The 15,304-nt window shown below is 43.6% G+C and overlaps 1 protein-coding gene across 1 annotated transcript in view; it reads right to left on the reverse strand.

Moving 5' to 3' along the window:
- mapkap1 (MAPK associated protein 1) overlaps nt 1–15,304 on the reverse strand; it is a 438,131-nt gene that overhangs the window by 189,010 nt on the left and 233,817 nt on the right. Inside the window, exon 8 of the mRNA XM_051932333.1 lies at nt 6,579–6,585. Within this exon, the coding sequence (XP_051788293.1) occupies nt 6,579–6,585 (7 nt within the window). The remainder of the gene's footprint in view (nt 1–6,578; nt 6,586–15,304) is intronic.

A 15,304-nucleotide genomic window follows, 5' to 3' on the forward strand; every position in this document is an offset into this window, starting at 1 on the left:
TGGGAGAAGCTCCGAGACGAGTGTATTGCATCTAAAGGAGAGTATTCTGAAGGTGAATAATTGGGAATTTGTACAATAAATTTATTTAAACAATTCCAGGAATTTTTGAGACCCATACAATATTAATGGTCATATTTATAAACGGTTTTCTCATCAAAGAAAGAAAGAAAGAAAAAGTCCAGCACGTCCCTTGGGGCATCTATCTGTCTGGGCCGTCATCGTGCCGCCACGCAAGATACACCAAGTACCATCCTTCACGACCCGAATGAAACTTACTGATAGACTCCTGACTTACCCAGAGATTTCAAATCTCTACTTAAATAACCACAACTAATGGAGCAGGTCACACAACTGACAAGTTCCCACTCCTTTAGGGAGTTCTTCTGGGGGAGGAAAGCAGAGTGGTGTGTGTGTGTGTGTGGGGGGGGTTATGGTGGAAGACACCAAGATGAATATGACAAAGATAAAACAAGGCACATGTGTCTGCACATCTGCTATCTGTCTGAGGAAAGTGTCGTCAGTCTGGCGCGGACACCAAGCAGGCCTGATGCAGAGACATTGGGGGGGGGGGGGGGTACATTTAAAAAAAAAAAATGTCAAATGAAAGAAAATGTCTTACAGTCTGCCAGTCAGGAGCCTAAGGTCCATCATACCCACAATGGCCTGTGTTGGTAAATCATAGGAGGCAGTGACATGAGCAATTGAGTAAAAATGTTTAAGAAAATGAGACAAAAAAAAAAGGGGGGGGGGGGGGGAGACTAACTGAGCTCTCCACGATGATCCTCCCTTCCACAAGATGAGCCACACAAGCCTGTCAATACAGATGTTCTGAGAAATCCGTGCCTTCTGGTCAGCAGATGTTGCTTCCGCACAATTCGAACGGCGTGTCAATCACAATCGAAATAAGACGCTTGTCTGCTGGCTGGGTGAAGTGAAGCTTCCATGTCTTCTTTGTGTCTTACAATCTGTTTGCAGGTTTTCCCCGAGTTTGGAAACCTTTGCCATGCACCCGTCTGCCGCCAATTGGGAGGCTAAGCTGCAAGCCATGTGAAACTAACCAGAGTTGCAAAAACATCTCACAAATCCCCTGAAGGCAAAGAAACAGAAGGGCAATAAAGCTGGAGGTTTTTGTTTCTATGGCTTTGAACTGCACTGGAGTCTTCCATAGGTAAGCGTCTTTCTATAGTTTTGTATGGACATTAGCAATGAGAAGTAAAGCATCGGCCGATCCATTTCCTGTACCTGTTTTCCCTCTTGAGGAGCCGTAGTTGTTAGGACTAACAGGCTGATCCATACGGTAGGGGACTCCTGTACATCACAGACACAGAAATCTGTAAACACAATGCATGTTCAGGGAATGCATTTGGTGTGTCAGAAAGTAGTAGACACCTTTGGGAGGAAACTGAAGATCTGTGCCTGGAGAACAACGAAAATACTCACTGACGGAGTCTCTGCTGGAAACTGAACCCAGAACTGGACCCTGGTGAGGTGAGGCTACCCATAGTGCCATACAGAAATCTGTTTCTGTGCATCCGGAAAGTATTCACAGCGCATCACTTTTTCCACATTTTGTTATGTTACAGCCTTATTCCAAAATGGATTAAATTCATTTTTTTCCTCAGAATTCTACACACAACACCCCATAATGATAACGTGAAAAAAGTTTACTTGAGGTTTTTGCAAATTTATTAAAAATAAAAAAAACTGAGAAAGCACATGTCCATAAGTATTCACAGCCTTTGCCATGAAGCTCCAAATTGAGCTCAGGTCCATCCTGTTTCCCCTGATCATCCTTGAGATGTTTCTGCAGCTTACTTGGAGTCCACCTGTGGTAAATTCAGTTGACTGGACATGATTTGGAAAGGCACACACCTGTCTACATAAGGTCCCACAGTTGACAGTTCATGTCAGAGCACAAACCAAGCATGAAGTCAAAGGAATTGTCTGTAGACCTCCGAGACAGGATTGTCTTGAGGCAGAAATCTGGGGAAGGTTACAGAAATATTTCTGCTGCTTTGAAGGTCCCAATGAGCACAGTGGCCTTCATCATCCGTAAGTGGAAGAAGTTCGAAACTACCAGGACTCTCTCTAGAGCTGGCCAGCCATCTAAACTGAGCGATCGGGGGAAAAGGGCCTTAGTCAGGGAGGTGACCAAAAACCCGATGGTCACTCTCTCAGAGCTCCAGAAGTCCTCTGTGGAGAGAGGAGAACCTTCCAGAAGGACAACCATCTCTGCAGCAATCCACCAATCAGGCCTGTATGGTAGAGTGGCCAGACGGAAGCCACTCCTTAGTAAAAGGCACATGGCAGCCCACCTGGAGTTTGCCAAAAGGCACCTGAAGGACTCTCAGACCATGAGAAAGAAAATTCTCTGATCTGATGAGACAAAGATTGAACTCTTTGGTGTGAATGCCAGGCGTCACGTTTGGAGGAAACCAGGCACCGCTCATCACCAGGCCAATACCATCCCTACAGTGAAGCATGGTGGTGGCAGCATCATGCTGTGGGGATGTTTTTCAGCGGCAGGAACTGGGAGACTAGTCAGGATAAAGAGAAAGATGGCTGCAGCAATGTACAGAGACATCCTGGATGAAAACCTGCTCCAGAGCGCTCTTGACTGGGGCGACGGTTCATCTTTCAGCAGGACAACGACCCTAAGCACACAGCCAAGATATCAAAGGAGTGGCTTCAGGACAACTCTGTGAATGTCCTTGAGTGGCCCAGCCAGAGCCCAGACTTGAATCCGATTGAACATCTCTGGAGAGATCTTAAAATGGATGTGCACCGACGCTTCCCATCCAACCTGATGGAGCCTGAGAGGTGCTGCAAAGAGAAATGGGCGAAACTGGCCAAGGATAGGTGTGCCAAGCTTGTGGCATCATATTCAACAAGACTTGAGGGTGGAATTGCTGCCAAAGGTGCATCGACAAAGTATTGAGCAAAGGCTGTGAATACTTATGTACATGGGATTTCTCAATTTTTTAATTTTTAATAAATTTGCAAAAATCTCAAGTAAACTTTTTTCACGTTGTCATTATGGGGTGTTGTGTGTAGAATTCTGAGGAAAAAAATGAATTTAATCCATTTTGGAATAAGGCTGTGACATAACAAAATGTGGAAAAAGTGATGTGCTGTGAATACTTTCTGGATGCACTGTAGACCTATGAACTGAGCACCCCACTGGTCACTGGACCGAATCTGTCCATACAGCTTGAGCACATACAGTATGCAGTATGACTGACAACGCTATCATGCAGGCCGATTTCTAAAAATCACACAGTGTATGCCTGGCATTAAATGTGCACTTTATTGACTGTAATGAAACCTTAACAGACTTCACCCTCCTAGACTTACCAATGTTACGAGTGTAGAATGAAGGTCTGCAAATACCAAAGAATGTTTTTTTTTGTTTGTTTATTTGTTTAAATTGAACCTCATAAATGTGTTACAAAGTAAAAATTACACTGATGAATGAAAGAGACGACATGACAGAGCACGAGGATTACATTTTACTTTATAGGAACTACTCCACATAAGAAAGGGCAGAGCAGACCCTTTATTTCCTTCAGAGACTGCAACTTCTTTAATGCGAGCCTCCTATAATACGTGTTCTGCAACTCTGTGATGGCCAGTGTGTTGTGCTTGGCTGATAACATCACTTCAAGAGAGGCCCACCAAATCAACAATCTGGCTAAGGCGGCAGGCGCAGTTTCAGGATGCAGTAGTGGAGGAGAGAATGAAGAGAAACCTGATGGCCGTTATGAACAATGCTACACATCCTCTCTTTGACACACCAACACCGAGGACTTCCAGCCAACAAATCATTCATAAGTGTCAAGAAACGTGACTGGGCTGGGAGTCCTTTATTCCAACAGCATTATGCCTTTACAATCCCTCAATATGCCTACACTTTTATAAGACACATCACAAATTTTCTTCTTTGTTGTGATTCTTGTGTGTCGTAAATGCCAAGCAGGATTATCTGATATCCCGGCTGGGATGAGTATGGGACAAAAAAGTTCCTAATTTTGTAAATCTTTATCCCCCATCCACTAGATGGCAGCATCCCATACAAAACCCAGCAGCATCATGATGGAAGTTGTAGTGCAGTGAATCACTATGTGAGTCCCAGGTCCCATGGGAGCTGCAGAGAATCATAATCCATACTTTTCAGGACTAGCGCCCGACCCAGAAGGGCTTCCTTCGGGCTATGCCTTGACACCAGAAGTACTCACGGGTCCGACATAAAAGGAAGACGTTCAGCCTCCTCTGGTTGGTCAGAGTTGGGAGGAATGAACACAACACTTGCTGGAGGGAGGTGGATGAAGAGAGAAGAGACGGAACGAGTAAAGAAAGAAGAATATTGTTTATACTTGTGTTTGTGTGACCTGTGACAAACAGGTATCTTATATAAACGCCTACGCGAGTGAGTGAGTGTCTGTGTCTCTCTCTGTCTGTCTGTCTGTGTCTCTCAAGTGAGAGGTGGAGTCGGGGTGATTTCAATAGTTTCTAGGACCCCCAGCTTTTTACAGCACGGCTTACACAGCTACTTTTTAAAATAAAAGCCTCTGTTTGAACCTGCGATTGTCTGCGTATCAGCCGTTTCCAGAGTCTCAGCGGTATACCCTATCTATAACAGTGTATTCAAAGAGGGTTTGTTGTTGTTAGTTATTATAAAATTTCTTGACCTGCTATAAAATGCTACATTTTCCCCTTTGGATAAAGCTATGTTCATTTGTTTCTTTCTACCTTTCTTTTGTATTGGATGGACCGCCATTCCAGCTGCAATGGGCTACCTTTACCTACCAAGCTGGTAGACCAACTTAACGAATTGTTACAGAAGAGATAAGCAGCAACGGATGGGAATCACATGCCCTGCTGGGATGCCGAAGGACAAAATGGATGAAGTATCTCGACTGGGATAAGTAATGTACTCTTTCCCACTCAGGACAACACCATATATGGGGCAATGAGAAACTCACATGCAGGACAGGAGACAGACAACACTCACCTGGGAGGAATGTAAGAGAGAAGAAGGAAAAAAAGGAGTGTCATGTGAAAAGAAGCCAGTTGAAGGCACACCATAAAATAAACATTTGTTTTGAACCCAGGGACTTGTATCTGTAAAGTTGTGTCTGGGGGTTGGGGGAGCCCTCTAGTGGTCACACTTTCTATCTACCTGTGACTTTTGTTGGGCTCAATGGCCTGTTCTTGTCAAAATGTTGTAATGCTCCGGGTTAAAAGCAGGTGTGACAGGGAATTCTGAAGGCCTCACAGATGCATTTCTATGAACGTAGTCTTAACGCCAGAACGGAAAGATTCTCTCATCAGACTGGACAGCCAAGCACAGACTCCACTACCGAAAACCCAGCTGACCAAGGTCTCCACGACTCTGAATTTATTTTCAACTTTTTCTTTTACAATTTTAATCCCCTCTGTTGTCAATTCTCTATCATTGAATTAATGGACAATGCTACACATCCTCTCTTTGACACACCAACACTGAGGACTTCCAGCCAACAAATCATTCATAAGTGTCAAGAAACGTGACTTGAAACACTGAAATCACTAGAAACGTGATATTGTTGGTTGCCATTTATTCTTGATCAGTTTCTGAAGTGAGAGAAGCTATGAGGAGGATGAAAAGTTGGAAAGCACTTGGCCCAGATGACATACCAGTGGAGGCATGGAGGTGTTTAGGTAAGATGGCATTAGAGTTTCTTACTAGATTGTTTAACAGAATCTTGGAAAGCGAGAAGATGCAATCCGTAAGCAGCAATGTGGTTTGACGCCAGGAAAGAGTCCTACAGATGTGATATTTGCTTTAAGAGTGTTAATGGAGAAGTACGGAGAAGGTCAGAAGGAATTGCATTACATGTTGGTGCACTTCCAGAAAGCGTATGACAAGTGCCAAGAGAGGAGAAATGGCACTCTATGAGCAAGTCGGGAGTAGTAGAAAAGCATGTGAGGGTGGTGCAGCATATGTATGAGGACAGCGCGACTGCAGTGAGGTGTGCAGCAGGAATGACATCCTGGTTCAAGATGACAGTGGGATTACATCAAAGATCAGCTCTGAGCTTGCAATGGTGATAGACAGGTTGTTAGATGAGGTCAGACAGGAGTCTACATGGATCTTCGCAGGATGACACTGTGATCTCTAGTGAGAGTAAACAGCAGGTTGAGAAGAACCTGGAGAGGTGGAGGTACACACTAAAGAGGAGGGGAATGAGAGTCTGTAGGAGTAAGACGGGAGTAAACATGTGTGAGTGGGAGGGAAGGTGCAAGGAACAGAGGTGGTGAAGGTAGACAAATTTAAACACTTGGGTTCAACAGTCCAAAGCAACGGAGAGTGTGGCAAAGAAGTGAAGAAGAGACTGCAGGCAGGGTGGACTGGGTGGAGAAGAGTGACAGGAGTAATTTGTGATAGAAGAGTATCTCCAAGAGTGAAAGGGAAGATCTGTAAAGCAGTAGTGAGATCAGCTATGTTGTATGGTTTGGAGACGGTGGCACTGATGAAACGACAGCTGGAAGGTCTGTAAAACGGTAGTGAGATCAGCTATGTTGTATGGTTTGGAGACGGTGGCCCTCACAAAAAGACAGGAGGCAGAGCTGGAGATGCTACGGTTTTCACTTGGAGCAATGAGGGTAGAAAGGATTAGGAGCTAAGATATTAGAGGGTCAACACAGGTACAACAGTTTGGCGACCAAGTGAGAGAGGTTACGTTGAGATGGTTTGGGCACGTGCAGAGAAGAGATGAGGGGTACATTGGGAAAAGAATGTTGAGGATGAAACCGCCAGGTAAGAGAAAAAGAGGAAAGCCAAAGAGGAGGTTTATGGATGTGGTGAGGGAGGACACGAAGGCAGTCGGCGTGGCGGAAAATAATGTAAAAGACAGGGAGAGATGATCTGCTGTGGCGACCCCTAAATGGGAGCAGCTGAAAGAACAAGAAGAAGAGTGTCTGCCTTGTTCTCCGTGTGTTTCAACATATCTGCATTTATAGGTGTACTGGTTCTGTATTTAGTAATTACTATAATGTGTACTTGTATTTTAACTGAGAATTGTCCACAGCCCTGTGGTGCTTCACTCGGTGAAGAGTGCTATACAGAAAATGAGTTGCACTGTATTATCAGTGCTCTGATATGGCAGTTCTGTGGGTCGATCTGAGTAAGTTTCCTCATCGTCACTACAGTAATCCCTCCTCCATCGCGGGGGTTGCGTTCCAGAGCCACCCGCGAAATAAGAAAATCCTCGAAGTAGAAACCATATGTTTATATGGTTATTTTTATATTGTCATGCTTGGGTCACAGATTTGCGCAGAAACACAGGAGGTTGTAGAGAGACAGGAACGTTATTCAAACACTACAAACAAACATTTGTTTCTTTTTCAAAAGTTTAAACTGTGCTCCATGACAAGACAGAGACGACAGTTCCGTCTCACAATTAAAAGAATGCAAACATATCTTCCTCTTCAAAGGAGTGCGCATCAGGAGCAGAGAATGTCAGAGAGAGAGAAAAGCAAACAAATCAATAGGGCTGTTTGGCTTTTAAGTATGCGAAGCACCGCGGCACAAAGCTGTTGAAGGCGGCAGCTCACACCCCCTCCGTCAGGAGCAGACAAAGAGAGACAGAGACAGAGAAAAACAAACAAGCAAAAATCAATACGTGCCCTTCGAGCTTTTAAGTGTGCAGCATGTCACTTCACGAAGCAGCTGCACAGAAGGTAGCAACGTGAAGATAATCTTTCAGCATTTTTAGACGAGCGTCCATATCGTCTAGGTGTGCGAACAGCCCCCCTGCTCACACCCCCTACGTCAGGATCACAGATAGTCAGCGCAAGAGAGAGAGAAAGAAAAGTAAGTTGGGTAGCTTCTCAGCCATCTGCCAATAGCGTCCCTTGTATGAAACCAACCGGGCAAACCAACTGAGGAAGCATGAACCAGAAATTAAAAGAGCCATTGTCCGCAGAAATCCGCGAACCAGCAAAAAATCCGCGATATATATTTAAATATGCTTACATATAAAATCCGCGATAGAGTGAAGCCGCGAAAGGCGAAGTGCGATATAGCGAGGGATTACTGTATTTCTGCCCCAGCACGTTAAGGTAAAGGTTCTCTGGCTAGGAAGCAAAGTGAAAAGTTATCAGCCCTGCATTGAATACGACTTCTCAGACAAAAATGTGATTGCCCCAAAATGTAGCTAGGCAGTACTGAGAACAAGCACAAAAAAAAAGAGCAGTGGGCCGCTGCCCAGAAACAGACTACGTGACCTTTGAAAGACAGGTCCAGCACCTGCTCAACTTCCACTGGTATCCAAGTCCTTCTCTGGGTATTGAAGACAGGCTGCCGTCCACTCCCATATGTTCCTGCTGCCTGATTGATCCGTCTTGACTGCATGCATGCTAACATCTGTCCACGGCTTCTTATGGTTTTCTTTCTTCCTGGAAGGCAGATCCTCCTCAGCACAGGTTGGTTGGTCGATTGGGTCACTCACCCCCTCCACCGTCTGCCTGAGTAAATTGGACGCCACAGGCAGCCTGCATTAGCCCCCTGCTGCCAGCCTCTGCGTGAGTGCTTTTGTTTATGAGGCTGACATAATCCACAGCATCCATTTATATTTCTAACCAATAATCCAGCAGACCCATCTACAAAGCAAGTCGGGGACAAAGTCATATATCCCGCGCGGTGACTGCGGTTATTGGAGTGGGCATATGCCAACCCCTCCTCTTCAGCATTAAGTTACCTGCATTAGATTGGAAGTACACAAAATGAGAAGCAACCCGACTTCCTAAAATTAATTTTTTTGTGGGGAACTCCGGTCAGACATACAAAACCATGGGAGAAAAAAAACAAAAAAAACAAACAAGTGATTGATTATTTATTAACTGTGTTGATTATTGGTTTGTTTGTCTGTCCTATCACGAGCCCTTTCAGGTGGGCGGTGGAGGAAATGAGTTTGATAAATTTATAAGCCATAAAAACAAGTGTGCCCTCCATTTGTCTTCTGTTATTCTTCCTTCTCGCTGACAATTGCTGACCACAAAGTCACTCCAGATGTGGCCAATCACTTCAGTCCTGAAAACCGAATGCACACATCAACAAGTAAGCCTGATGTGCGCGCAAAGCTTCTGCAGGCTTCTCTTCACCTTATGGTAACACTTTAGTTTGGGTGCTGCAAAAATGCATCTATTACTCAAATACCGTTACGTACCAACACCTTGACAAAGGCTTCTTTCGGCCCGAGGCAGCGTTCACATTACCAGGCTGAAGTGACTCAAATCTGATTTTTTTGCCTTAATGTGACACAAATCTGATGTTTGCTGGTCTGTGTGGACGCAGAAATCCCATCTTTTCAAATCAGAAGTCAAAAATTTCAGGACACTTCAGTTTTTTAGTATTTATAGAAATGCAGAGTTTAATGTCTTAATGTTTCATGAAATCAAGGCATAGAACAAATAAATAATGGCAAAAAAAAAAAAAAAAATCAAGGAATCATTAAATGTACAAAACTGTATTCCAATTTGTGATTCATCAAAGTAGCCTGAACCTTTTGCTAATATAACAGGCCAACTGTGGTAACCCTTTTGATTCAGAGTGCCAGTCACTTTGTGCAGGTCACCTACTCTGCGCCTTCAAGAACCCCAGACCTCCACACTTCCTCCTCCATGTTTGACAATTGGTGTCACAGAAACCAAAATATCAAAGTTTGATAGCTCAGTCCGTAAGTCTTTCTTCCAGTCTGCAGTTGTCCACAGCCGCTATTTCAAGGCCCTATTTTGTCCTTAAAGGAATGGCTTTCTTACTGCCACTCGCCCTGTCAAACTTGCAGCACAAAGTCTCCTTTAAGCTGTTGGGCTGTGAGGTGCCTGTGATCACGCAAGCTGGTGACCCTCAGTGCCCGCAAGGTCTCCCCTGCTCAAGAAGGCACACGTACAGGCCCAGGGGTTCGCTGGCAAACTTAAGACGGGCCACACAGGCACAGAGTCAGAATTCTGGCTGGGTTGTAGAGGATCAAATACTTATAAATTGATTTGTATTTCATTGAGTGAAATAACTTTTATGTAATGTGTTTTCTCTGGATTTTTGGTTGATATTTTGTCTCTCTCCATTAAAATTAAACTACCATGACAATTACAGACTGCTCATTTCTTTGTGAGTGAGCAAACTTGTAGCAGTGCTACTAAATAAGAACTGCATCTCCCAGCAGTCCTTTCAGGGGCTGCTGGGGTCAAAGGTGGTCAAAGGAGGTTAAAAGGAGGGCAGAGGGCAAAAGAAGAAAAAAAATTGTTTTGTTGTGGTACGTGGTGTGTTGCATTTCTCTGTCGTTCTGCCTGCTGTTTAACTGAACCATATTTCATCATTGTGTCCTGGACTGTATTCGTTTGTTGGGGTCTGGTTCGTCTGTCTACCTGTGTTCTGAGGATTGCGTTTGCATTTCATTAGCTTTCCCAGAAGAAAAGGAGCGCTCCTGAACAATCCGTCCGACTTCATCCTTTCAGCATCTACCGGCAGGACTGTGTTTTCCTTCACCCTTTTAACTTACAGATCGCTGGACTTAATTTCGTCACCTCTCATTTTCATCCGGTTTGGTTTTCGTGGACTTTGCGGTGTGGTGTTCGTGTATATACAGAGCTATGAAAACTAGGACAAACCGCCTTAAAAACAGCTTTTATCCGAAAGCAATCATTGCCCTGAACTCAGAATAAAACTGCTCCATATTATTCTTCCAATGTGCAATATAGACCTTAAGTCAACAAGTGCAATTTGTATATTTATTACTATTCGGTTTGTTATTATTTTCTCTCTTCTTGTGTTTTTGTCTTTTTAACTCTTATTCCTCACACTGAGTTGATTGCCCCTTCAATTTTGTTGTTCCTTTGTAAAAGTAACAATGACAATAAAGATCTATCTATCTATCTATCTATCTATCTATCTATCTATCTATCTATCTATCTATCTATATGTTAAATGTATTATCGCCAAAAGGTCAGGGGTGGTTTTATTGTTTTCATTCAGTTAATTTTATTTCATTATATTCTTAATTGTTTGCCTTTCCCAGTGTGCTTTATTGGTCTCTGTTGCGAGTGTGTGTGGGTCGATCCAAGGCTGGGGACGTTCCTGGGATCTCCTCTATTAAAATAAATAAATCACCATCACCTTTGACGGTGTGAATCTTAGCGGCCCCTGACTGCTACAAACTTATATATATATATATATATATATATATATATATATTATATATATATAAAACACATACCTATTAATACCTGGGAGTGCAGCTGGATGATAAACTGGACTGGACTGCCAATACTGATGCTCTGTGCAAGAGAGCCGACTATACATCCTTAGAAGGCTGGCATCCTTCAACATATGCAATAAGATGCTGCAGATGTTCTATCAGACGGTTGTGGCGAGCGCCCTCTTCTATGCGGTGGTGTGCTGGGGAGGCAGCATAAAGAAGAGGGACACCTCACGCCTGAACAAACTGGTGAGGAAGGCAGGCTCTATTGTAGGCATGGAGCTGGACAGTTTGACATCTGTGGCAGAGCGACGGGCGCTGAGCAGACTCCTGTCAATCATGGAGAATCCACTGCATCTACTGAACAGGATCATCTCCAGACAGAGGAGCAGCTTCAGCGACAGACTGCTGTCACCGTCCTGCTCCACTGACAGACTGAGGAGATCGTTCCTCCCCCACACTATGTGGCTCTTCAATACACCCGGGGGGTAAACGTTAACATTATACAAAGTTATTGTCTGTCTGTATACCTGCATTGTTATCACTCTTTAATTTAATATTGTGTTTATCAATATGCTGCTGCTGGAGTATGTGAATTTCCCATTGGGATTAATAAAGTATGTATCTATCTATCTATCTATCCATCCATCCATCCATCCATCCATCCATCCATCCATCCATCCATCCATCCATCCATCCATCCATCCAGGGATCAAATAATTATTTCCCCCACAGTATGTGTACTCCATCTTTTGTTCACTTAGTAAATGTTAGTGTTTTATCAGTGAATGTTTAACATGGGCTTTAGTTATCAATTTCTGTCATCACTATCTTGTCATAACTATATACAGTGGAACCTTGGATTGTGAGTGTAATTCGTTCTGGATTCGTGCTTGTAATCCAAAGCACTCGTATATCAAAGCAAATTTCCCCATAAGACATAATGGAAACTCAGATGATTTGTTCCACAACTCAACACTATTCATATAAAAATGATTTATACAAAATACAAAGTAAAAATACAGAAAACAAATTAACCTATGCTTTACCTTTGAAATGAATCATGGCCGGTGTGAGGGAGATGAGAGAGAGGAGGAGGAAGAGGGTTATTGTGTAGGATGACTTTCATTCTAACTAACGGAATCCCTGCTATCTGTTGGCTCACTGGAATCTTCTTTTTTGCAACTTTAACAAGGAAACCTGTCCAATGACAGTTGCTTTTGCCTGAAGAGTCTGCAAGGCTTCTAAACTCTTTTGGGATTCCATGCAGAAGAGTGTCCCGAAGTAACCGCAGGCTCCCAGCGCTGGAGCAGTTCGCCGTAAAAGCGAATCTAAAAAGACAGCGGACATGCTATAAGCGCCTGCCTTCGTTTGGTGATACAAGGAACATAATAAACACAGGGCACAGTATTACTTGACCACTATACTGGCCATGACCCTGCCTGACTGCTGTGTCTTGTGTATAGGAGGGCGGCAGATCCCGCCCGCTACAATAAAATAACTGCACTGTTCCTGTTTCAAGCTGAATAAAGCTGGTGTCGCTAAAGTACTGAGACTCAGCCTTGTGTTTTGGGGTGCAAGACAGGGACTCACACGTTGCAACACACACTTGGTCACAATGCTATAGTAAACAGTATACGCTCGTACGGATGTTGACTATATGAGTGAGGCACGCTGACTGAGACCGAGAATGGGAGACGATTACCCACAATCCTGCAGAAAGAGAGAGAAGAACCATCAGCTCAGTTGTGATCACGTGACGCTTGGCAGACAAGGCGTATACAGTGGACCCTTGACTAACGAACTCAATTCGTTCGCAAGGGCTGGTTGTAACTCAAGTTGGTTGTAAGTCAAGACTATTTTTCCCCATAAGAAAAAATGGAAATACCCATAATGCATTCCGAACCTCCCACAGCAACACTTAACCTTTTCATAATAAAAAAGGGTTGTATAATGTGCATAATTTACCAAAACACCAATACTTTTTCTAATGTACTAACCAAAAAGTTATAAGAAATGCCTAGCTTACCAGAAACAACAATTTCATACTGTACTCACATTTAATTTGACATCTTTGGGCTGCAGGAAGGGAGGAGGAGAAGAATGAAATGGAAGGTGGTTATTGTTTGGAAGGAGCCTCCTTATACAAATCTTTTCTTTGTAAAATTGTCAAGATGGTGGATTTCGACATGCTGTACATATTAGCGAGATCGGTCGCACGAACACCACTCTCATATTTCCGCACAATTTCCTTCTTCATTTTGATTGTGATCACTTTCTTTACCTTCGTTACCTTCTCTTCCTTCCTTAGCAATTATCGAAATAAATTATATAAATCACTGCACTGACTGAAATTACATCCACAAACCACATGTATCTGGGCTCCGACTGACGCTTACGAACGTTCTCGACTGTTTGTTTACAATCGCGCAAGCGGATACACGTGACCGCATTCAGGTCGTAACGCAAGATGTTGGTCGTAAATCAAAATAAAAATTTTGGTCGAAAATCAAGTTGTTCGCATGTCAGGCCGGTCGTATATCAAGGGTCGACTGTACGTACTACTCGTATTGCAAGGCCTCGCTCATTTATTTAAAATTTTAGCTCGTCTTGCAAAACACTCGCAGACCAAGATTTTACTGTATGAGATTTAAGCAAACTGACATAAACTGGCTAAATCTGCAGTCATCTGATCAAAATTCAGTGGAGAGTTTTAATGCAAAAAGTTCAATTGGAGAATGAAATGTCTATACATCTGTTAATTGAGAAAGATTAAAAGGAGAGAAAAATTAAACTGGCCCTGAACTTCAAGAACTGCAGCTCAGAAGAACCGAGAGGTTGTGCCACAGTTACCTGCCGCCCAGTGAATCTGCATCATGGATTGCATGCAGAACATTTGCAGTATACACAAGGAGACTGACACAAAAAATGACTGAGAGGGGGACACACACCCCCTTCCTACAGAGCACTGAAAAACCTAAGAATTAAAAAGTTAACAAAAGCCATGCACTGGTGAGAAGGAACCCAGGGTGGTGTTCATTGCGGCTAACGACTTGTTCATTATGACTGATGATGGATAAAGACTTTGCATGCTGAGATGAAATCAAGATTTATGTGTGCTGCTTCCATTCCCAACTTGTGGGAAGAACATCATCATTTAATTCTCTCTCTGTGGCCAGCGATGGGCATCCAGAGAGTGGGTTATCAAACGGTGCAGTCAGCTGGCAAAATCTAAAATGTGCCACTGGCACATCTGGAGCACATTGCCATAGCACAGGGGAGAACAATGGCTGCTGGAAGAGGGCCAAATTCCTCCAAGTCTGCCCCTGTGGGTCTTTCCTACTTCATCAAACGTCAGTCAGATTCTTACGTGATGATGGGCACTGCTCCTCTGACTGGCTTAAAAGTTCTTTTTACATTTGAAGGACTCTGAAAACCCCACCTTTCCCCTCTCCCACTTCAGATCTTCTTGTTCTCCATGGACTTTAATTACATGTCACTCTACTGTGCTGATCATAACTGCTGTGCTGTCAATAAGCCTCTACACTGGAGTGATTTCTATTTACACATTAATGCTTTGCAGATTCCAATATTTCCTGTCCTTTACCATGTATTATCTTTTTTTATTTTGATTTGATACACTTTATCAATAGTAGGGAGCAGGTTGAGGAGACCCTGGAGAGGTAGAGATATGCCCTAGAGAGGAGAGGAATGAAGGTCAGTAGGAACAAGACAGAATACATGTGTGTAAATGAGAGGGAGGTCAGTGGAATGGTGAAGATGCAGGGAGTAGAGTTGGTGAAGGTGGATGAGTTTAAATACTTGGGATCAACAGTACAGAGTAATGGGGACTGAGGAAGAGAAGTGAAGAAGAGAGTGCAGGTAGGGTGGAATGGGTGGAGAAGAGTGTCAGGAGTAATTTGTGACAGACGCGTATTAGCAAGAGTGAAAGGGAAGGTCTACAGGACGGTAGTGAGACCAGCTTTGTTATATGGGCTGGAGACAGTGGCACTGACCAGAAAGCAGGGAGACAGAGCTGGCAGAGTTAAAGATGCTAAGATTTGCAT

This window comes from Erpetoichthys calabaricus, chromosome 9 (assembly GCF_900747795.2).
Source record: "Erpetoichthys calabaricus chromosome 9, fErpCal1.3, whole genome shotgun sequence".
Lineage (NCBI taxonomy): Eukaryota > Metazoa > Chordata > Cladistia > Polypteriformes > Polypteridae > Erpetoichthys > Erpetoichthys calabaricus.